The sequence below is a fragment of the Barbatula barbatula genome, assembly GCF_947034865.1.
Source record: "Barbatula barbatula genome assembly, chromosome: 15".
NCBI classification, from domain to species: Eukaryota; Metazoa; Chordata; class Actinopteri; order Cypriniformes; family Nemacheilidae; genus Barbatula; species Barbatula barbatula.
Window position 1 is genome coordinate 21,493,428 of NC_136778.1, and position 25,302 is coordinate 21,518,729.

At 39.5% G+C, this 25,302-nt stretch overlaps 2 protein-coding genes across 2 annotated transcripts; one reads left to right on the plus strand and one right to left on the minus strand.

Moving 5' to 3' along the window:
- Positions 1-2,172: 2,172 nt before the first annotated feature.
- Positions 2,173-12,848, minus strand: ints7 (integrator complex subunit 7). The gene is made up of 20 exons (XM_079475646.1): positions 12,584-12,848; positions 12,263-12,392; positions 11,961-12,107; positions 11,696-11,833; positions 11,224-11,270; positions 10,945-11,144; positions 10,234-10,356; positions 9,188-9,305; positions 8,974-9,108; positions 8,777-8,874; positions 7,318-7,557; positions 7,080-7,217; positions 6,387-6,593; positions 6,004-6,198; positions 5,751-5,854; positions 5,157-5,225; positions 4,483-4,615; positions 4,288-4,386; positions 3,985-4,170; positions 2,173-3,857 (listed from the first exon to the last, which is right to left on the minus strand). Exons 1-20 carry the CDS (start codon positions 12,675-12,677, stop codon positions 3,540-3,542), a joined length of 2,919 nt encoding a protein of 972 aa, XP_079331772.1. The 5' UTR covers positions 12,678-12,848; the 3' UTR covers positions 2,173-3,539.
- Positions 12,849-13,452: 604 nt separating this feature from the next.
- dtl (denticleless E3 ubiquitin protein ligase homolog) lies at positions 13,453-24,380 on the plus strand. The gene is made up of 15 exons (XM_079474298.1): positions 13,453-13,649; positions 13,787-13,912; positions 13,996-14,088; positions 14,523-14,584; positions 14,832-14,952; positions 16,385-16,450; positions 16,541-16,641; positions 16,732-16,805; positions 17,880-17,983; positions 18,065-18,169; positions 18,352-18,464; positions 19,027-19,116; positions 21,652-21,790; positions 22,047-22,642; positions 22,751-24,380. Exons 1-15 carry the CDS (start codon positions 13,595-13,597, stop codon positions 22,865-22,867), a joined length of 1,962 nt encoding a protein of 653 aa, XP_079330424.1. The 5' UTR covers positions 13,453-13,594; the 3' UTR covers positions 22,868-24,380.
- The last annotated feature ends 922 nt before the right edge of the window (positions 24,381-25,302 follow it).

The following is a 25,302-nucleotide window of genomic DNA, read 5'->3' on the forward strand; positions in this document are numbered from 1 at the left end:
AATACATTTGTTGTGTTGAGTTTGATGAGTGGGAGGGCCAAACCAAACACCACATATGGGTTGGTCTTAAGAACAGGCACTTCAAAATGTACGTTTTGGTAAAACATACTGTAAATAAATGGTTTTACCAACTTGTACAATATGTTTGACTTCATTTGACATCATACGCATTTGACTTCAAGAGCTTTGTTTAAGAAAAAAACAACTGGATTCAACCGGTGTCAAACATTCTAGTTTGTGGTGGAAAGGCCTTCTGTCCCTGATGTGATTTGCAGAATAGAAGCAGGGCTGTTCTGTATTGAATATTTATATTATATCCTTCTAAACGAGGAAGCAAATAAACATCCACCATGTCAATCGTCATATTTTCCCCACAACTTTCTTCAATTTACCATCAGATGGATTACTCTTGTAGAAACACGGCTGCATTGTTAAGTTGTAATTGTGATTTTTGTGTGGACGTCTGTAATTGAGAGCTGTCAATGTAACCCGAATAAGCAGTTTAAAATGGTGTGTTGGAGTGTAAATCTAATTTCTCTCTCTCATTGGTCCATTAGGCTCAGTGTGACTGGTTTTGGCTGGTGGCATCAGTCGTGGCCTGTGCCAGCTAAACTGATACACACAGTGGAATCTTGGTTCCCGTAGCCCCACGATGTTTCCCTTTTCCCATATACATTTCAAAATGTATATACACACCACTGTGGAAACAAATGAAGAGGCCTTTTGTTTATTTACTATTATGTGATGAGGTAAAATGACCATTTTTGTTTCATTCTGTGAACTATATACAACATTTCTCACAAATTGCAAATATTAAGTTTCTATTTGAATTTATTTGCAGAAAATGAATATTTTTTCAGACTTCAAATGCTGCAAGGACACTAAGTTCATATTGACTTTTAAGCAATACAACAGTAATATTTGAACATTTATTTAGTTTTTAAAAAATGATGTGAATGAGTGTCTTGTCATGCTGTCAGTCTTTCACAATGACTGTAAACATAAAATTTGACTAAAACAGAATTTTACTGATATTTTTGACAGACCTTTAACGTATTTTTAAAATACGGTAAAAAAGACTGCAAATTCAAAAGAAAAATAGGAAATACACAATTTAAGGTATATTTCTGGTGCCCCAGCTGCCAAAAAATTGTACAGTCTGTTTTTGAAATATGGAAGCCAAAAACTGTCAGATTACAAATACTGCAAATTTACTTAAATCAAATTTTATAAGAAAAACTCGTATTTTAAGGAATATTTATAGGGCCCATGCTGTCAGAAAATGTCTGGTTTATGGGATTATTTTACAGTGTAGAAATGTTAATTAAGATCTCTTAATTTTTCCCAGTATTTATATATATAATTCTCGGTATACAGTATTTCTTTAAAATTCGGCTGATGAAATCTAAATGTAAAAGGCTGATAAATTAAACCAAGACAATGTGAATAAAGATGTTGAATGTATTTTGGAAAGCTGTATGAAGGGCATTTAGCCGTATGTCACCAGTTTTGCGTAAAAACAATAAATACATTTTTAAAATATATATTTTCACTTACAATGTCTACAAAAATCTTCAAACAAATGGATTTTAGATGGAGTTCAGCTCCTGTGAATATGTAGCACAAGGTTGTGAACCATTGATTTAAAGCCATCTGAAAGCCCCGGCGCAGACCAAAACTCATTCATCACCTCGTGTTGCTGAGCATTTCGTACCTTATACTGAAGCTGTTATAACTCACATTCAACTGAAACACTTTGTTTTATATTGTTTTCCATAAACCTGCAAACCATGCACACGCACATATTCACAAACACTCCGAAATTCAATAAACCTGAGGCAACAGACAATAATAAATGTTTGCTCTGTTTTAGGTTAGGAATGTTAAACAGGTTTTGTTTTTTGTTCTTTCATGAAACTTGTATTTTATGTTTTGTTTCTCAGTATTTGGCTTACAATCATCATAATAATCAACAATATGCAATACAGTGGGGTCCTGACATTTTAAAAGAAGATGGCGGTACCCATTGACTTGCATTGGTTTTATGTTCATACGATAGAAACGAATGGGTTCATCATATCAAAATATATGTTTATGTTTTAAGGCAAAATGACCTAACATGTCAAGGCTTGTTTTCTGAAAAAGTAAAAGTTACTCAAGTTACTCAAAATTAAGTCAATGTATCTTGATTTAATGATTTTCAAAACTGGAATACAAGACAAAAATACGAAAGTTGCTTAGTTTCTTTAGATAAAATACTTTTGACCGGTCACTAGGCGTAATTTCCCAGGAATGTAATGACCGTTGAGGTACAATAACAAAGTCTACAAGGTCTTTTACAATTTTCATATAATGTAAATGACTCCAATGTTACAGAAACTAATGTTTTTTCAGATTTATCACTTATTTTTTAAATATGGTAAAGAACTACAAATTACAGAAAAAGACTACAAATGTCATTGTCTAGAAGTCAGACAGGTTATTATTTCACTCACTGACTTTTGAACGATACAATGGAAGTCATATTAAATATAAATAGTATGACATGCAAATGCTGACTGGCTAATGCCCCACAAGAATGCCTGAAGAGTTTATTTCGTGCACATTTTAATCCAGCACTACTTTACATTAAAGGTATAGTTTGTGAAAACCGCCGCAAGAGGACACAACAATGCCGTAACCTGATGATGCTGTGGAGCGCAATCAATCAGACGGGAACGAGAAATCAGGTAAGCCGATGAGGTAATGCAATAAAGTTTTAGAAACGTTGCGTATAATTGTAGTCCAAAAATAAGTGACTGCTCGAAACAAGCTAGACACTTCATCCGCATTTGTCCACGACACTTGTCATGCGGTTTCTACGTCAGTAAATGGTGGTTGCAAAGGGTAACGCGGATATGACGAAATTATTTATAATGGCGATTTTCTCACGATTTACTAGTAGTTTGAAACATTTGAGATACTTTAAGTACTCAGCTAAACAAAATATATAACACTGGCCAAGTGGTTTTTGGAAATTTTACTGCAAAATTGTTACAAACTGCACCTTTAAGAGTAAGGCTCACTGTAAAAGAAAAACCTGTATAAACACGGAAAGTTCTGTCAGCTGGATTGAGAAGGAAATATGGACTACTGCAAAATAATATTTTGTTCCTGTAAAAGTCTAAAATCTGTTAAAAATCTGTAACATTTATGTGGAAAATCTTTACATTTCTGTAAACTTCCACATGGATTTTGTTTTGTTGGACACCAAATTATGTAGTGCTTGTGATTTTAGATCAAATTCCGTCCACGTTCAGCTTCATGTTAGACTATCATAAAAATGTCAAATTATGTAGCATTACAAGATTGTTCCATTTATGGATATAACTCAAGTATGTTCCGAGTAGTTTTTTAGTTTGGACAAATATTTTATTAAGCATACACACTGGTATATATAGAAAAATGTTCCAAAAAAGTTTACCTGTTATAAAGGTAAACATGAGATGGCTTTAAAACAAAACCTTATAAATCAGTAATAAATACAGGAAGATGAGAGGTCACTGGAAGCGGGCGAGAATGTTCCTTTGAGGGCCTGACTGAGATCCTGACTGAGATCCTGACTGAGATCCAGTCTGTTGCTGCTGTTGCGACTGATGCCGCAGCTGCTGGGAAAACGGATCTTCCAGAGACTTCACCGATACGGTGGTTTTAGGTCCCGTCTTCCATTCCACACCACTGGTGTCCACAACTGACGCCTCAACAGACACGACGTGCGTGCCCATGATGGAGAAGTTGAGAAGGAACTGTGTGCTGAAGTAATCGTTATGAGGCTCTACCTTCTGCTCGATCTCATTCGTCTTTGAATCAATAGGAATCTAAAATCATGCACGAGAAACATTACTACACATCAGATAGGAACAGAAGGCAACCCATGTATGGGTTTAAATATTTAATGTTAGAGCCCAAGGAGAAAAACATATGTTGGTCTCTCGGTTGACTTACCTTAAAGTCGGGTCCTGGTTTGGTCTGTAAGGTAGAACTCACTTTAAGACACACAGCCTGAATCTTCCGGAACAGTCCCGGAGACGAGCCGTGCTGGACCACTCCTTCCACCTTCAAAGTCAACTGCTGGTTGTTCTGCACTGGGATGGGCTCGTTTGGTGTGCGCGGGGATGGAGAGAGAGCAAGCTACGGCAACAAACAGGAAAAACATTTTCAAATGTGTAAAAAGCTATAGAAATTCTGCTACAGTCATGCTGAGGACACAAAAGATGTGAATGCATGAAGCGTAATGACATGACTTACTTTTATACTGGTGGACTGGAGCTTTTGGAAGAAATATCTCTGGAATGACAGCGGTACCTTCAAAAGTGCTATGACAGCATCACAGAGGCATACGGTGTGCTTGAGACGCAAACAAACAAGAAGCCAAATTCAAATGAATGCATTTGCACGTCAACATTCAGCAATGTTTGGGTTGGCTATGACTTTCAACATTACCTGGTAAGAGACGGGAGGGTGCTTCCTGCTTAAGTTTTCAACTTCCTCCAGGACGCGATTGAACACGGCCAGCATCTTCAGCTCATACTCGCTCTCTGCTAGAACAGAGCCGTGTGTGCCAAACTCCTGAAAACTGAATGAGAGAAATCGGATGAATGGAGTAACAATAAACACATTTGCTTCATTCTAACTCTCCTAAAATTTCTGTCATTATTCAATGTTAATCTTCCTTTACTGTAGCTCAACTAAATTATATGGCCCTAATTTATCCATTTGTTCAGTTACCTGTCTATTTATGTGATTTGTGTTTTTTATTTTATTTTAACAGACGTATACTTGTGCCACAACTGTTCGGCATGTGCTACTTAACTTTAAACCTCGGGAGCACTGCTGCTATATGCAAAAAAAGTTTCATCTAATTCATAGTTTTGTTTGATCAATCGTGCTGTATTCCTACAGGCCACGTGACATGCGATTGTGTTCCATTATGGGCAGTTTTACAGGTAAACAAGGAACAAGCTAAATAAAAATGTTTCAGGTGAGATGTTTTTTGCCTTTTTGAAACAATACAACCTTATAGAGAACAATAGCAATAGATTATATTTTATTTTAACTAGCTAAAATATAAGCGGTAACGTTTATGAATGAGAGTGGAAAGTGTCGTCTTATCTTACCTGGCTGTGTGTGGATCGAGTATTAAAGCCTCAATGACGTACGACACAAGCAGGCAGCTTTGCTGTTGTCTGACAAAAGTCTTAAAGAAAGTACAGAGCAGTTCGGCAGGAAGTATTACAAACGTTTGCCAAAAAAACTACTGTGAAAACAGTTTCAACAATTTTAAAACCACTAATATTTCCCTTAATAACGTTCCTGATGTATTTTTCATCAAAGATAGAATTGTTTATGTTTGATTTGTTGTTTGCTGATCTGCATTTATTTATTTATATTTATGAATGAATGCATGCATGCATGTAAGCTGCAAATGTTCCAAATATTTTGAGTCGCGCAAAAATGAAATATATTGTGCTCAAAGGGGGAAAAGGTGTTTTTACACATTTTAAAGTGGCAACCGCAACACTGTGATATTGCCTACATAGCACGCTCATTAAAGATAACACTTAGCTTTCTCTGCATATTTACCTTTCATCTTCACACTGAACGACTCATACATTTCCATCAAGGTCTAATTTTCCTTTTTGAATTATTTAATAAGACCAGTTCAGAGCAGACCTTCGAAACACAAGCCTGTTGTTGTAGGAAAAGGATACAGTTCAACGTTACGGAGGGTGGCGTGGTCCGCATCAAATGAAGACTGATACAGGTCGGCATAGCGAGCCGCAAGTCCTCTAAACTCATCCATGGAAAATTTCATCTGAGCAAAAAAATAAAACATTCACTCAACACGGCATATTTTTGGAAAAATAAATGTTTACAAATGCATTTAACTACTTCGAATCTTTTGAGAACCGACAACAAAGCATGCCTAAAGAGACAAATGTACTGATGTGCATGTCTGAGCACCTGTGCTGAAATGCGACCGCAGCGCTGCAGCTCGCTGCCTGACGACAGGGCGATGGTGGTGGCGATGGCAGGAGGCGGGCTGGTCTTCAGACTGTTACAGGTGCAGATGAGTTGAGACAGAGCCTGAAGAGTGTCTATACGCAGCTTCACAAACTCGCACTGAAATGTCAGAGGACTGAGCGGAGTGCTGGCTGCCTGTAGTCGATCACAAAAAATGTATGGCAAAAAAATACATAAAACAAGTGTAAAAAAAACAAACAATGTTTGTCCGTACTACATCAACTAGAAAGTGAGTAATTCATAACAGAAATTTCATTTTGGGGTGCAGTATCGGCGCTGTAGGTGGATGGAGAGAGAAAGGACAACAGCTCTCAAATTCTGACCGTGAGAGACGCGATTCCCTTCTGGTGCGATTTCAGAGCCTCGGAGATGGCCGTCATGGCCGCGCTGTAATCTCCATCCGAAAGGCCGCTGAGGCAGTGCTCCGCCTGAGAGAACTCCATCAGACTGTTCAACCAGAAGTAAAAGTGCTCGGAGGCCACGCGGGTACGAAGGCTCTGGTACAACTCCCTGGAGAAATCATGACAGCCCTGTAGAAGTACACCAGATTGGAAAGCAGTGGAAATAAGTGACCATCTCTGACCATCCCAGCTCCCGCTCAGGCTATTCCATCCCCAACCAAGAGCAAAGACGGACTACTTGTAAATACTGTTTAGCATTATGTGACAATACTTTGTATTTAATGCTAAACGTTTTGCCTGTAAAGCTGCTTTTGAACAACGCACATTGTGGAAAAGCCCCATATAAATAGAAATTGAATTTAAATAAGTTGTCTTGTTTTCTGAAATATAATGACGTCTATATTCACACTTTTTTAAATAACCGATGTACATCATACCCAACCGTAACATTATACAAAGACCTGCTGTAAAGCATATAAAGCTTTTTCTTCATTCCCTTAAGATGAATAACTGAAAGACAGGACGTGTTTTTACAAAGCTGCACATTTCTTTCAAAACCCAGGAGTCTATGACACCGCAATAGAGGTTCATTCATTCCCCTCACGGAACTCTTACCATGCGGGACGCCTGTCTGGCGATGCGGTACACGGTCCAACCATTGGCCACATTCTCCAACTGCTGTCTAATGACAGTCTTAACCTCCGCTGAGAGCGATGCCTGACTGGCCACAAACAAAACTGTTGCCAAAGAAACCTAGAGGAAGAAATGACCAGATTAAGGACAAATAACTTCATCGCACATTTTTGTTGTATATTAATTGTTCTTCATCCAATAATGTGGAAGAACTGCGTACCAGAAGCTCCTGCTGTTTCTCCGAGGTCCTGTGACTGGCCACGCTGAAGAGGTCCAGCAGATTTCCCAGCATTCCCTCTGCCAACACCGGCTGCTGTGTTGCTATGGCAGCCAGGGCCTGACACATGAGCACCCGTGCGGAGTCGCACGCGCAGTGCAGCTGACCCAACAGCAGCTCGACCGAGCTCTTACTCAGATGTGGACAGCTCTTCAGCATCTTCACCAGAGACGTAAGAGCCGTCTGATGAAGAAAGATTTTACAGTTGAATGTACATGCAAAGCCTACCGTTAAGAGTTCTTTTGATCAAAAACTTTTCATCTGAAGGTACAAAACTAAAATGTTAAAGTTTTTATTACATTTATTCATTCATGGCAGACGCTTAAATCTAAAGTGACTTACAAGTAGGAGAGCATATAAACATTTTTTCATCACGCAAAACTGTACCGTTGGTTTACTAGGCCATGCTACTAGGAGGATTAAAGCTTTTATCAGACACAAGACATAGACAGTCATTGGCTAGGCAAATAAATGCGGAACAGGTTGTTTTGAGCTGTTGTGAAGGATGCTGCAGTTCAGTCCACCACAGGGAAACCGAATGAGTAAAGGTTTTTGGTGCCTCGCCGTGATGGATGACTTGGACCGAATAATAAAGAAAAGCAGCCACAGCAAGATGTGAACTTTGAGGCCTTTCACATTTCGCGTCTAAAACAGCACGGAAAACGCGAGCCACGCCGCTTTTTCTCCAAAGCGTTTGGGAGCTCACGTTCTCCTGGGGTCTGCTGTCGCTAAGATGATGCGGTATTAAGGATATATGGCTTACATGCACTGAAAATACCTTGCAATAACTCTGCTACTAGATTTATTTATGCTGTGATCATCTGCGTTTGCTGAACTTTTCTATATTGGTCGAAAAAAAAAGATGAAGCTGATTGGTTGGTTCTTGTCACATGATCTGCGGTGCGCTTGCGTTCTGAAAAGTTGAAATATATTCGTCTCCATATATTCGCGCGCGTCTACATTTTAATTAACAAAAGTTCATATAACACGCAAATGATGCGAAACGTGAACGCCCCTCAGTCAGTACTGTTTGTAAAAGCATCTTAGGTTGAGACCTCAAGAAGCTGCTTGATAAAATGACAAGAGAACATCTCTGCAAAATCAAGACTGACTACACTGAAGATGACAAGTCTATTCATTTTGGATTTTCTTTTTTACACAGGCAATTACCAGCGTTGCATTTGTGTTACTTCATAGTCATTGTATTTACCATAATTCTAAATGGTTGGGAAATATTAAGGTAAATGAGCAAAGGTAAATATGAAGAAAAATTGTTCCTTTGATATTAATTTATAAAGCAACTTTTGCTACACAACAACATTGCAAAGTCCCTTTAAGCCATGTTAACCAAACCTTCTTTTACTCCCCAAATGGAATAAAACTGAAGTCAAGTGAACCTCACCTTTAATGTGTCCTGTGCAGTCTGACCGTCGTCTTGACTACAGAGTAAAATGAGAGACTCCACCCCTGTGACGGTCTCTTGCTCCAGCTGAATGAGCTCTAAAGCAAATCAGTAAAAAAACAAGTTTTCCAAAATTCTCTCCGACCTATTCGGTGCATAACACACTACACTTGATGTTTGATCGGGAGGCAACCAACCTTTCTCCGGACAGGAAACGGCGATACTGGTCAATACTATGATTCCATGTGCCGCCACCGCCAGGTTACTATGGTAACTGCACTCCTGGGCGAGCTTTACCAGGTCAGTTTGGCGGGGCGCCGGGGAAGACTCACCTAAAGAGACGCCAGGCTAAACCTCAGGTTGGATTCAACTTTAACAATTTGCATATCTCGTACAGATCTGGAAGTGTACCTGTATTAGGGTTGAAGTATTGTTTAATAGCAATGGTGCCAGACAGTGTGGAGAGAACAGACAGCATGCCCAGTTTCAGACTGTTGTACGGTGTGTTGAGAGCACACTCGCACAGCACCTGCAAACACACGGCACATAACCAGTAATTATAAATGAAATGTAAATACATAAAATACATATATACACACACATGAAGCGTACATATGTTTTCAAAAGATAATGTTCAAGAGTCTGTGGAGAAATGTAGTGACAGAGAAAAGCCACGAGTAAGCACAAAAGGACTGTAGAATAAAATAGGTGGCACGTGGATAACTTCAAATCTCATTCTTGGGGCATTCAAATATTGTGAGTTAAGGCAATCTGTGTTTTTACTGTTGTACAGCAGGTGGCGCTGTTACATACTTTGGAAAAAGTACAGAATCTCTGAACCTCAATGCATATATTTTATCTGATTTTAACTATTGAGTCTAATGTGGGTGGAGTCTGTGACCCAAAAATTTCAATTATCTCTATAAAACCAAAATGAAGATAGAAGAATACAGTTTATTTTGTTTGAAAGCAGAGACTCCGTTCTTTCACTTGATATATATATTTCACTGTGAGCCATGAAAATTTGTTAAAATGTTAAAAAAAACGCTTGCGTAGGCTTGCAGCTTTTTTTTAAAAAGCTGGCGGGGAAAGATTTTAATGGATGGTTCACCCAAAAAAAGAAATTCTGCCATCATTTATTTGGCCCTTTGACATTTCAAACGTGTATGACTTTCTTTCTTCTGCAGAACACAAAAGAAGATATTTTGAAGAATGTTGGTAACCAAAAACCTTAGTATTTATGTGGTGTATGTACATAAAAACAATGCAAGTCGTTTTTTGTTACCAACATTCTTCAAAACATCTTCTTTTGTGTTCTGCGTGTGAAACATGGTCATTCAGGATTAGGACAATATTAAGGTCAAAAGTAGGCATGACCGGTACTAGCAAAGTGCTCTGTTAGTCCATACGGAGCGCTTCGAACCTGACGTCTCATAAACACAGCGAGCGATTCTGACCTGTATGTTCTTTCTGGTCCACAAGTGAGGAGCTTTTTTGGCTAAGAGTTTGAGGTCCTGAATGGCGAGTCTCTTCACTGCTCTTCTGGGATCTTCATTCAAGTACTGCAGAAGCAGATGAATCTACATATGAAAAAAAAAAACATTCTTGAGAAAAGAGGAGTGGAGTGGACAGAAATCACAGGATGATGAGAATCTGGTTCAGGTTTAACCCTGCCATCCATCCCTTTGTTGCACACCATACTCTGGTACGGTTTGACTGAAATATTGACGCATGGACGTATCAAGAAGCAAATCGTGGTAGTTGTGAAATAAGAGCCTACTGGCTTTTTTTAAAAGAATACATGTCCCACCCAAGCTTTAAAGGGAAAGTTCTGTCATCATCTAATCACCTTCGAGTTTATCCAAATGTGTATAAATGTCTTTGTTCTGATGAACACAGAGAAAGATATTTGGAAGAATGCTTATAACCAGACCGATTTTGCCCCCCATTGTACGAATAAATACTTGAAAATAAAAAATGTAGAGTTCTGGGTCACTTTTCACTACTATTGTTTTTTTTCAAAGATCTGTCTGGTTATATGCATTCTTCCAAATATCTTTATAAGTCTGAAGCACGGCCTACATTTTTAATGCACAGAAACATGGGGTCTACAACGAACTATGGAAAATAAATGCTGTTTCACAAAGAGTAGGATCATTTGGTCTGACCTGCTCGGGGATATCGACGAGTGAGGATGTGGCCAGCTGTGTGAAGGTGTGTAGAGTGACGATGAGCATGGCTGTGGACGGATAAGAGGACACCAGCTCCTGTAGTAACTCTCTACTGCAAGAGGCCAGACCGGCATCATGGTGCATGTGCTGAAGCATCGGAATCAACTTGAGCTTCAGCTCCACTGGAGTGTCCAGACCTTCATTCAAACACACGCGGAAGATCAGGCACGGATCACATCTTTAATGCAAAAACATTCTCTGAATGATGTCACATACCTTGAATCATCTCGCTAATCTTGTTGCAAATTCCTGCGGCGAAATCTCTGTAAAGAATGAAACAATGTAGCCGTTGAACCAAATTAAAGGAATAGTTCACCCAAAAATTGTAACTCACCATCGGGTTGTTTCAAACCTGTATTTGTTCTGCTAAACACGAGGGAAGATATTTGGAAGAATGTCCGTAAACAAACAGATCTCATCCGCCATATGCTGCCATGCTATGTCAAATAAACACTAGGGGGGTAAATGGGGGATGAGATCTGTTTGCTTACTGACATTCTTCCAAATATCGTCCTTTGTGTTTAGCAGAACAAATAAATGTAAACATGTTTGGAACAAGTCAATGATGGCAGAGAATGATTCTCTTCTTTGGGTGAACTATCCTTTTAGTATATATAATGCAAACTTTCAAATAATGGGTATTCTTTTCCCCTTTTATCAGAGCTTTTTTATGACACGTCACTCTTACTTTGAGTGGGACGAGAAACTAGCAGCTGCAAAAATCGCTGCCTCTATTTCCACGTTGTCATGGGAGTCCAGACTTTGTCGGATGCTGTGGTGGGCATTTTTCCTCTCTGGGATAATGGAGGCGAGGCTTCCCAACATTCTGTCAATACGAAAAACAAATGTTGTTTTTCTATTATTCGGTTTGGATGATCTTTAGCATAACAGTATCGAAATACGGTACAAATACAAATAATTCTGAGGAATAAAGAGATGTGAAGACGGTGAACCTGAGGGTTATCGCTCTGGCAACAGGATCATTGCTATGGATGACCGAAAACACTCTTTTGACAAACTCATCTACGTTCAGGATCTTCTCCAAGTGTTTCTCGCTCAGCTGCGTGACCTTCAGCACACAAAGCCGCAGAAAGTTGTTCCTGATGGGATGGAGTAAAGGGTTTGTACACAATATCAGCCACCTATGCACGATGTTAATAAGTGTATGTAATGCGTAGATGTAAATGATATATTTACTTATCTATTTATGTGAAATAACATATCTGTGATGACAGTTAGTAGTCCAGACACTTACCCAAGTCTAAAAATATCAGCCAGCTTCAGGAAGGCCGAGTTGATGAGAATGGGAAATGGATACTTTTGAAAGAGTTTGGGAAAGAGGACCACAGCTTCACACTGTTCTCCCAGCTTACAAGACCGCAAACCTTCAGTTGAGGTCAAGAAAGCAATGAATGACGATTTGTGTTTAAGTTAATGGCAGCAGCCATTGCAAAGACTAACGTTAGAATAGATCTAAATATCATCATGTGCAGACCACATAGAATCAAACTGCATTATTGAAATAACAGGTGATACACAACGCGTCAGATAAACACATAAACAAACACACGTGCACCTTTATCCAGCTCCATTAGCGCTGAATTAGCATCAAGCTCCTGTTCGCCGTAAGCGGCCTCAGACAGGAACGAGCGCGCTGCAGAGAGCGACATTATTTTATTAGGATGTGGGCTGTAGATGATCTGAATGATGCGACAAACTGATGATAAATTCAATGTTTGTTTGTCAAACTGGATAGAATAAGTGCAGGAACTTTAAAGCTAGTAGCCCGGCTGCAGTGAAGGTCACGTGACACGCGCCATTCGGATATGACGTCGCGCTGAACTAAACTGCTAGAGAGGAAAACGTTGTATACTCTTTTTTTCATATTTTTTAAAGAACGTGAAAAATACCCCTCTTTTCAATTAACTGGTCTGAGAACAAAAAGGCCTTAAAAACATAATCTGTTTGTAATTCTTTTCCTTTTCTAAGTGTCATGTAATTCTCATAATTTATCAAAATATTTAAATTACACGATTCCCCCTTTGTGATTTTTTGTTTATTCTTGTCTGTTTTTGCATTTTTTATTTATTTAGTCATACAACAACAACCAATACAAACGATTCATTACACATGACACATTTTCTCGTTCTTAAATGTTATTTTAAGTTGAGTTATTGAAATAATTGCGTTTCTATATTGTATATATTCATTTGAGCTTTTCAGTTGTATTGTTTAATGTTTTGCTTGTGTATCGATGTGTGCACAGTAGAGAAAACTGCAACGAAGGTATTTCTGCTTCTTTATGATCTTCTAACTCAAACACATTTTCTAAAAGAGTTTTTGAGCAAATCAACTCTTCAAAATGATGAACGACGTTTTAAAATGTATTAACGATTAATAAAATAGTAAAAAAAATAATAATTGTCCAATCCAGTCTTCGTGCTCAACACTTCCGGTGACCGTGCGCGTTGGCCAATCAGAACGCCGAGCGCACAGCTCGCGCGGAATTCGTCTTCGCCGCCTGTTCATTGTTCGCGGGAAAACCGATCACTTCACATCTCACTTTAGTGCACAGCAGACGGGAGCGATGACTCTTTTTCACCGTGTTATCGATCGAGGTACTTTAAAGAGAACATGCAACGGTAAGTGCCGTTTCAGATCCGCTCACAGAAAACATTTGAGCGCATTTAACGCCTCTGATCGTCACAGGGAGCCCTCTCTAAGTGTGATCGTTGTTTGTTGTACCGTTTCCAAACATGTCATCTTTTGTTCTAATCAGATAATCGTCGGGATTTCCCCCTCTCGTCTTTACTGGATGGATTTCAGTGCACTCGACACGATGAACATGTTTCGTACGGATCCTCGGCTGCTGCAGTGCCGCCCTTTGGATGCACGTTTTCCTCTGGTACACGTTTAACTAAACGCAGTCCATATAAGTTCAGATCTTGTTTCTTGACTTACGTTGTGTGATGTTTTTTTGTGATTTAGCCCCCGGCCATCAGAACAGCGTTGCTATTGCAAACGAAGAAGGATTTGTGACCATCTTCAATACTGGAGAATATAAGAGCTCCGTCCTGAAGGGTTGGTTCACATTTACCTACGTTAAAGGGAAGGTTCACCCCCAAAATAAAATCTGTCATGAATTACTCCTTCTCTGGTTGTTCCTGAATACAGTTCTTTGTTTGGGTGAACGCAGAAAAATGCTTGTTAACATAATTTCTTAGACCCCATTGACTACCATATGTGGGAAGATGACAATGGTAGTATAATATACCCCAGAATTTTGAGCTGTCCTACATTCTTCAAAATATCATCTCATGTGTTCATCAGTACAAAGAAATGTATACAGATTTGGAACAACTGGAGGCGAGTAAATGACGGACGTAGATTTTTTTTTGTTGAACCATCCCTTATAATATACTAAATGCTGTACATGTATAGATTCGTACGTATTAACTATTGAAATCGGTTCACGTTTATTAATCTGGTATATTTAAAAAGTCTTTTTTTTGTAGAGTGGCAAGCCCATGATAATGCAGTGTTTGATATTTCCTGGGTTCCTGGTGCGAACCGTTTGGTGAGTTTTACATTATTCTTTTGCGATCAAACGTTTTGTTCACCTTGCATATAAATCTGGTTTGTTTTTCCAAAACGTAGACATCCTTTTTAGAGTGACGTATTCGTGAGACGTTTGTTCATCACGTAGTTAGCATTCACTATGTAGATGGCTTGTCATAGATCTTCTATGATGGCTCCAACGAAATGATTGCTCTGAAGTTTTATAGATGTATTTGTGTCCTGTATACAAATGTATTCATCTATAGGTAACAGCCTCCGGTGACCAGACCGCGCGTCTGTGGGATGTTATTACTGGAGACCTGCTGGGAACGTTTAAAGGACACCAGTGCAGTCTGAAATCTGTGGCTTTCTCAAAGCAAGAGACGGGTAACCTTTCGCTTATGCTGTAAAATGGTACACAACTGGTCCTACTTGCATGGGTCTGGATGACCTACTAGACCAGGGCTAGTCAACTGGTGGCCTGCCAATCATCTTAACATGGCACGCTTTCACATTTCAAATAAGTGGAGAGACTTTTAAGAGTGGTGTGCTTTAAGAAATGCACGCCCTGAGACGCCACATCTTTGAACTCCAAAACGCTACTACATTCAATACAAAAGTAATATCCATAACAACACTGACGTCGTATAAAGCGATTTGATCGGTCTGTCCAGAAATCTTATTTGCAACATTTATTAGCGGCAATCCACAGCCACGGGCAGTCGATCCATAGGTCGCTTTCCAAATGCGTCTTGTGCCCTTGAAAGTAACTGCAGGAAGCGCACACCACGTGAACTGTTGTCAAATTAATTAGGAGTTATCACACTTTTATATCTAAATTCTCATAGTACGGTCTTAAAACACAAACGTCATAAGCATGTGAATGGTTTATTATTTAAAGTCAGGAATTTTCTGATCTTATTAGATATAAAGAGTTGAGTTCATTTTCATACAGTAGCGTACATATCAGATCAGCAGACTCACGAGACACCTTAACATATGACAAATGTGCTTATTCTAAAACCTAAATACAGCCTGTATATGTTCTTTAAAGTCATGAAGCTTTATTTCTAAACATTTACACTTGTGCATTTACAACAGTGTCCAATACACACTCACCTTATATACATTGATTTCTATACGATGCAATTCTTACCAAAATAAACACAAACATTGGAAAATTAATTCAGAAGTAACAATTTCAACACGAATGTGAACTAAAAACATATTGCGTGCCTTATAAGGTGAACAACGGTTATGTTAGATCGTCATTTTGACTAAGTCAATTGCCCTCTCTGTCAGTTGGGCATATCAAGATGGCGGCGCAATCGTGTCTGGTGGTTTCACTTCCTGTCGTTGGTTTAGCATTCTAAATGCAATCCAGTCATTTGTATAGACCAGTGATGCAGAGCCACCGCTTCATATTTAGCATAAGATATTTGCACAAAGCATCAACCTATTTTATTAAGTATTGTTTAGGTGACTGCTAAACTAATAAACATTTGAACTGATATTTCCAAAATTGGTCAGAATTGGTTCATTGTAATAGTTTGTTTTTGTTACGAAGTTTAATATATATATTTTTGGCAAACAGTTGTCAGTTAAGTTTTATTCACGTAACATTTCATTAGTAACATAGACTATTTTTGGGGGGGTTGTGCAATGTCTTTCTCTTGTCACGGTAACATTTGTCATTGCCAGTTGTTGTTTAAATAGGATATAAAATACAGCATTATGCAGAGTATTCTAGTGTTTCAAATGTTTGTTTTCACTCATCTCAAAATAACATTTTATTTTCCTCTTTTGGTGCCCCAAACAGCTGTGTTCAGCACTGGAGGCAGAGATGGGAACATAATGGTCTGGGATACAAGATGTAGTAAGAAAGGTGCTTTTGCGTTCCGATTGATTCACTGGTTAATTTCTTGACTGTCAAAGTGATCTTTAAAGTTTACAAAATGTTTTACGCCCATCACAGATGGCTTCTACAGGCAAGTGAAACAGATCAGCGGTGCCCATATGAAACCTGAAAGACATACGCCCCAAACAAAGAAGAGACGTGGAATGGCGCCCCCCGTTGTATGTTGTGCCACTTGTATTTTTTATTTTGGCATGTAGTAGAATATTGGTTAAACGTGTGTTATTTGACGATATATTTTTATCTCCTAGGACTCCCAGCAGGGTGTGACCGTGGTTCTGTTCTGCGATGAGAACAAGCTCATCTCTTCAGGAGCTGTTGATGGGTTAGTGTTTATTGGAGTGTTGTACAGACTTGACTGGTGTAAAGAGGCCTCAAGCTGTTATACTTGAGTATAGGGCTGGGCGGTCTTTCCTGTTTTTCCGGAACACTCCTGTGTTAGATCAGACTTTCAAAACAAAAAATCCATGACCGCTCGGCACTTCAATTTTATATGAATGCTCCGTTTACAAACTCGCTTTGACGTTTCCAATGGTATATAGTGTGCACAACATATGCATTAAATAGGTTTTTTCACATTACGGCAGGGCACTGCGTGTAGTGCAGATGGAGGGCAGGAAGGGATTTTCTCTATAAAAATAACAAACTCAAAATAGCTGTGTTTTGACTGAACCATGAAATGGTTTTTATTGTGTAGCAAAAGTTGATGTTCATGAAGGTGCAAGTATTGACTGAGAAACGGAGATAAGTGGCTTGTAAACTTGAATCTGCGATTGGGATGAGACGAGCCGGATGACTTTCTAAATCGGCTAAACCAGGTTTAACGCACCTAAACGACGACCAAGTGAGCTCAAATTTACTGCTCGAGAACCTTGTCATTGCGCTGCAAACATCGAGACTTCTATGGGTGAGATTATATCCATTATAATGAAACCGCTTAAAGTACTGAAACAACGACCACTTAAGTCAATTTCTATTAAACCTTAACTGTAATAAACACTAGCTACTTTTAAAAGAACAAGCACTTATTCCAGGAACTAGAATAGTCTCAAGTTAAGCTTGTTACTCGATAATGTTCATTATAAAGAAAGCACATAACGTGGGTCAAGGCAGCGACAAACTGAGAACATAACACTTTTCTGTTATTGTATTTAGGTTTGATATCAGTGATAAACTAAAGAATTTATTTTGGTTTTCCGTGGTTGTTGCTTTGGTACGTTAAGCTGTTTCCTTATTATAAACTTTGATGGGGAAGAAACACTTAACGCAAGAATTGACTGCACACGCCCTATTGAGTGTTTTTTTGTATTCGGCCTACCGAGCGCAAAACCAAGGAGAATATCTTTAATAGTTTATTCTTACTAACACAAATTCCTAAAGTTATGTTTTCTCTTCATAGGACCATTAAAATGTGGGATTTGCGGAAGAACTACACTGCATACCACCACAACCCCCACCCCCTGCAGACATATCCATACCCGGGTTCCTGCACACGCAAGCTAGGTGCCCGGCTCGCGTCCACCCTGTTATTTGACCGAAACTGTTGTAACTTGCGTTCTGACTTTCAGCCTTATCCCCCCTCAGGTTATTCTGGTCTTTCTGTGGACTCCACCGGCTCCAGGCTGTTCTCCAACTGCACGGATGACAACATCTACATGTTCAACATAAGTGGTTTAAAAACAACTCCAGGTAAAACAGAAGTGTCTTAGAGTTGATTGCATTATTTGTTAGATTTGCAAGATTATGCATCATTATTAAAAGCTTAAATGTTATGGGTGAATTAAGGGTTGTTCACCGTAAAGTCTTGCTTCCTGAATGAGACTGCATGAATATGAATGTAAAAGCCACAGTTAACAATTCTGTTTTCACAGTTGCCGTATTCAGAGGCCACAGTAATTCCTCATTTTATGTGAAGTCCAGTGTCAGTCCAGATGATCAGTTCCTGGCCAGTGGCTCAAGTGACCATCATGCCTACATATGGAAGGTCAGGAGTTATCTAGCAAACTTAAGCTGCGTTCACACCGCCAGCGACTCTGTCACTGTGTTGCAAGTCTCTTGCTTTGAGGTCGTAAGAAGGTGTTCCTAGTAGGACTGGGCTCTCGGTTCTGATGTTCCGATTTACAATCTCTCGATTCGTGTCAATGATTATAGATTTAATACAAATCGTCAATTTTGGCCTTCATCAATTACAAATACTAAATAATCGAGATAAACGATTATTGTGCCGCATTCCATTTTGCAAGGATCCTCTCTTTTCTTGTAGCATAAACCCACAGCGCACCCCTTTCCTTTACAGTGGTTCAGCAGTGCTATTTCTGTAAATAAATTTACAGATAATAAAAAAAGGGCATTCCTGCCGCCAAAGGTCACCCATTCGCCGGATGTTGCTATGCTACCATTGAAATGAATGAGATTCACTCTGTCGCTGGTGGAGTGAACGGGGAGATAGTGGCCTGCCCACCTATCTGAAAGTCCTTTTACATTTATTTGAGAGTATTGATGTCGAGTCATCACCGAATGCACATATTTGACTGTTTCTGTTCTAGATTGCTGACCCAAAACAACCGCCTATCATGCTTGAGGGCCATAGCCAGGAAGTCACCTCAGTAGCGTGGTGCCCCACTGACTTCACGAAGGTTAGTTAAAATGGCTTGATTTGCATTATTTGAATTTTCGTTTGTTGTATTAGAATTTTTTTTAAATGCTTATTAAAAATTTTAAATTGGTCAATTAAAGTAAGGGTGAGAATCTCTTGGCACGATTCTATTACAGTTCAGAGGGCTGTGATGTGCTAAAACGATTCTCGATGCATCTTTTCCCTTATACAAATTCTTGCTGTGTGGCTATTAAAATCAAAGTATTTGTAATTACCCAGACTGAGATTATTTCAAATATCCTTTAATAAAACAAATGGACGTGATTTGACAATGGATGTTCATGTTTCTAATAAGAAAAAACAAGTATTTCAAGTATTTTTCACCGCTGTCCGTCTTTTAACGAAACTACTGGATTTCTTCCAGTCTATATAAAGTCCCTCCTTCCCAAATGCTCTGATTGGTAAAGTTGACCGGGTCTGTCGTGATTGGCTCCTGGCTTACAGTGCGTCCGTGTCCCACCCATACCATAACAGCGAGCTTCCGCTTCTCAGTATGATGTGATTGGTCGGCCACCCTCTCAATACACATGCATTCATAAAGTTTGGCTTTTAGCAATAAATGGTAGCAATGTCGTCAGCTTCACTTCATCAGTTACACAGAACATCTTTCACAGGCGATGTTCAAGTCATGGATGCTGTTATTTGACCGTTGGTTATCCTAGAATGTGTGTTGCTGAATTCCTATTAGCAGCTGTAGGAGTGTGATGAAAATGAACGTAGTTTAGCGCATATCTCAGGGAAAAGGAAAGAGTAGTGTTTGGTTATCAGAGATTGTAAACATTTGTCTAAGGAAGGCCTCTGGCCTTTTTTTGTCCTTGTGGGCGGAGGTTATTAAAAGCACTCGGAATAGTGACATCATGTGCCATTCTCTGTAGTCCTTGAAAAGCGAATTCTGTTGAAGACACTATTTCGCGTGGCATTGAATTTTGAGCTTTATCATTTTGCAGGTATTGTTTATGCTCTAACAGCGACATTACACACAAACTAAATGTGGAATATGTGATCGCACGGAATGGGACCTTTAAACAAAATCCTGAGCATAAAAACATTTTGCTGTATTTCCTGCCGTAGAAAACGCTTTCTGCAGAGACACTGGTGCCAAGGATACACAAGTATCTCTTGGCCAACTTGGAGATTGGAGGAAACCTCATATGAATCTTAGGCCACCAGCTAAGAGGGTCCTCAGAAAGGGGGAGTGATGGAGCACTACAGTACTTGGTCATTACCTTCTCAGCTCTGGCATAGGCCGACATGGGCGGCTGCTGGATTCTAGCTTCGGTAAAGGTCTGGCCCAGCAGATTCTCTAGCAGAGATGACGACGACTTTTGTAAGAAGAGCTGTGGTAGAGCAGCACCACATCTGTCGCAATCAAACAGATGGTGGGTATGCTCTCCTCTGACATGAGTAGTTTTGTGATGTCTGTTTCACAAAGTGTGCAGCTGTCAGACTATCCTCTCATTACCTGAGGAGACCGTAAGGTACTGCAGGCTGTCATTCCAGGAAACCGACAACCATTTCATTCGCTCCGTTCCACCTGGTGCTGACATCCGTTTTCGACTTGTCTCAGCAGACCAAGTGGCTTCTGCTTCTCTTCAAACTGGTGTTTTTTAATTGTACTTCTATGATAAAACGTTGCAATACATCTCGCCCACTGTCTCAAGACTTCGGCGAGGGCAACTTGAGTGGCAAGGTTTAACGTGTGCATAGCACTTCACAGTCACAGCTAAATCCTTTTTAGTGATCTGGCATTCCTCTGCTATATTCTTTAACAGCTCAGCCATATTTGCACCCGTGTGGGTCTCATTCACTGCACTTGTTTCTGTGGAAAAAGATGTCCACGCGTCACGTCAAAGCTATCCTGCCCGCACTCTATAACCAAGGCTGAAGTCAAGGAATCGCTGTGTCAGTAAAATATATAAGAAACGAGATGTTGTATCTCGGCTCTAAAGTCTGCAACATAGCATGAAAGCCCTGGTTCTCAATGACTATGGATGTAATTCGCTTTGCCCGTTCCGAGTTGGGTGGCAGTTTTGACATTTCTGGTTTGGCAGCAACTACGGCACAAATGTTTTCTTCCTCTGGGTGGAACGTGCAATATAGTTTCCCGTGTTTGTCGTGTTTCCAAAATATTTTTGTTTAGCTTGACTACTTTCATATAGTGTGTGTCTCGTCGAGGCGATTTTTACCTTCGGCTTCACAGAAACCAAAATGCTTCCACACATTAGCTTTTAATGTAAACGGACCCATCTTCGTCGTCTCTTATGTGCAAGCCGTAGACTGTCTGGGCGCTACTGAGTTCCGTCAAATATTTAACATTTAGAAAATAGATTTTTGACATTCGTGAATATTCTGAATCGTCCACAGCGCGATGCATCTAAGAATCAAATTTTCCCGCACCCCTTTATTAAAATGTGTACTTCATTAACCTTGTTGTTGTATATTATATTGTTGATTTTATATATATTGTTAATGTATATTTGGTGCAGGTTTTAAAATGTTGAATTTGTTCCTGCAGATTGCTTCATGTTCAGATGACAACACTGTTAGGATTTGGCGCCTGAACCGCAGACCGGATGGAGAGAACACTTCGAACAGAGATGCAAACGTTGTTGGGTGGACCCTTCGTAACATCCAGTCACCTACCAGAACACATGGTAGGGTTTGTGATGAAGAGAACTTGTATCTAAGAGCACAACCGGAAAGGGCACTTGCTTGAATTTTCAATATTAAAAAAGCCTGCATTAGGGGCTCTATCGTGCGTTATTAAAGTGCTTGTATTAGCCTGTATGTAAATAAAATATGCTGTAAAATGCTTTTTATCTGAAAACAAAAAAGATGCTTTGCGGTTTTTGGCAGATTTGATTTATTTTGAAATGTATGTAATTGTTCAAATCTTTTTCACTGTCTTAGGTCCTTTTAGGCCAGTTGCTGTCACTCCAGCCAAAAGCCCAATGTCAGAGTCTGAGAGATCTGTGTCTCTGGCTTCACCCCAGCCTGCTGCTTGTGCCCCCACTGGTGCTGATCTCCCCCTCCCATCAAACACATCTGCACCTGTGGCCAAACCCAGAAGCCCCAAATTGCCCTCCTCCATCCAGCAGTGGATCAGCCGCGGCACTTCCCCAGCTGCCCGCGGTGCGTCTCCGTGCCGTAAGGTGCTTAAACCTGTCCTCCAGGGATCCTGCTCTGAACGACGTGCCAAGCGACGACTGGAAACGGGTGATGCTTCTGGTGTGGAAGAAGAGAGTGACGGGGTGTCAGCGTTGTGTCCGGCCGTCAAGAGAAGCAGGAGTTCAGAGATCTCACACATGTCCTCTACAGAGGACAAGCATGCCATGTTCAGGTTGCAAAGAGATGAGAGTCTGAGGTCTGCTGTTCAGGCGGGAAAGGAGAACAGCTCACCGAAAAAGACTGACTGGCTCTCTGTGATAAGCCACAGACTAAAAGGATCAGCTCAACCCAAAAGTCCTAACAACAAGCGAGAGGCTTTTAGAACGCCCAGCTCCCCAGTGAGTGAATCCATCCAAATACGCTTTTGCAACATATGATGGGGTGTTTATAGTAAAGTTAAATACAAGTGTGTATATAGATTAATTTGTTTGTCTTTTTATTTTTAGGCAGCAGTCTCGCCACGTCCCACAAAGGTCCTCTCTCCTTCACCAGCCCAAAAAACATCGCCATCCAGACCCATGAAAAAAATCTCCAGCTACTTCATGAAAAGGACCCAAGACTGATCATTCGGAGAACTTAGAAATTCTGAGTTTTCGCAAAAGACTTTTCAGTGGTGTACATTCTAGTCCAGGTCTCCTGGGATATAAGATACAATTTTAATCTTTGAAGAATTCGCTGACAGTTTGTATTTATGTATGTAATTAGTATATTTTTACCTAGTTGTTTGTTGTTACATATGTACAGGTTTTATTTCAAGGGTCAAATCAATGGAGAATTTGGTGAACATTGGAGAACTGGATGAAATCGTTTGACGCCACAAACTGTACAAAAGCATGTATGTAACTTAAAGGGATTGTTTACCATGAAATGAAAATTCTGTCATGAATTGCTCAAGTTGTTCCAAACCTGTATACATTTCTTTGTTTGGTTGAACACAGAGAAAGGTATTTTGACGAAAGGTTAGCAACTGAAATTTCTGAGACATCCACTAACATTTATTGTATATATTTGTGTTGTTCTGTTTAACACAAAATATGTTTTGAGCAATTTAGGAAAGCAAAAAGTTCTGAGGTACCTTTGACTACCATTAAAATTGTCTTTACCATGGTAGTCAATGATGTTCCAGAAATCTCCATTGCTTCCTCTTTGTGTTCAACCAAACGAAGAAATGTATACAGGGTGGAACAACTAGAGATTGAGTAATTCATGACATTTTCTTTTTGGGTGATCAATCCCTTGAAGTCCAGACCTTTACATTATCTAACACCTTTTAAAGCTGTTGTGTTAAAAATGTGTTCAAAGTATGTATAAACACTTCGTAAAACCGATTTTTAATTTGTCATGTATATCTGTAAAGTCCTCTATTGAGGCTGTCTCATAATACACGTCATCAGTTTATTGATCGTAAAGCAGCACTTTACATAACTAATCCAATTCCAATTATCCCTGTGCCTTTGAAATATTGAATATCTATAATGAACCTCCCAAATTCTCATAAGATTGTACTCTAACATTTTGCTCGTACTGTAATAATGAAGAGACATTTAGACACATTTCTTTAGCTATATACAGTGTCATGTGAAGTACATATTCTGTACATAGCTTATTACTCGAAGGGTTGTGTGGTTTAAAAGTTGGCTGGACCCAGACCTGTCCCGATGCTTCCACCTTCATATTTCATCTTGTTTGTTCTGTATTTTTGCCTAATGTTTGGAGCACGTTGTGTTCAGAGCATTGGGATGTGTTGGTGTTTAGGGATAGTTCACCCAAAAAGGACAATTCTGTCATCAACCGAACAGTTCTGGGGCAGCATTGATTTCCGTAGTAGGAAACCAAACTACTCTGATACTCAATTGTGCTCCAGAACGGTTTGGTTCCCTACAATTTTTGTGTTTAACAGAACAAAGAAATGTCTACAGAGGTAAATGACAGAATTTTCATTTTGGGGTGTATTCCAGCAGGGTTAACTTGGCCTCGGTTCCAGAACACGTTTGAAGGGTAAATTTAATCTACCTCCCAATGATTTATCCGTGCACACAACTTTATATGTTTTATTCATTTGCAGTTGTAATCTTTAATCAAAAACGTTACGCTCCTCTCCCCCTCTCAACAACATCTCTTCACCACATGACGTCAGCAACAAAATAGAGGTAGGTCTATACTGACTGTCCAATGGCCAGGGATTGTTAGCCCTCCCCTCCGGGCCCAACATACAACAAACCAATCAAAAAGGGAAGGGCAAAATAACGCCCCGATATGGAACAGAAGTCAATCGCCACTTCTGTTTCATGGTGACTTTAAAGTTATAATAAGAATTTAAATATATAACCAGTATGCCATAGATGATCCCATTCGGGGTCACATAGTAAAGCCTTAGAAACCTGCCAGCCTGGGAAACAGACTGAGTTTTAAGTCCACCATTTCCACAACTATGCTTGACTCAATGTGTCAAATATTGCTGTATGTGGGCAAGAGTAATGATATGTAATAGCTCAACTTATTCTGCACTAAAATGCTTCACTATTAACTTTAACCGTTGGAAATTGTAGGGTGTGCACTTGCATCCAGTGATGTTTTAATAAATATTCTTCAATGTAAATACACGAAGCCTTAAATTTGTTTAATAATAACAGAATTCATTATTTTATTAAAATATCATTTCATTTTAAAAGTTCAAATAAAGTTAATAATAAAAGCATGAGTTGTGTATGCTGAATTGCAATAGGTAAGACTTTAAATGTAATTGTGAGTAAAATTATAATATTATTCATAATCTGTGCTTCCACGGCCATAGACAAGCGCACATGCCCAGACGACCCATGAAGCGTTAACGTTTCCTTGAAATGACCTAACCCAGGTTAGTTCCCAGATAACCCAGGTTATCTTCAGAGAGTACGTTGCCATGGTTACTTGCATACCCTGAAAGGTAGCTCAAAATTGAGGTTATCAGCTAACTAACCCTAACATTTACCCGGGTAGGGCACATAACTAGCTTTCT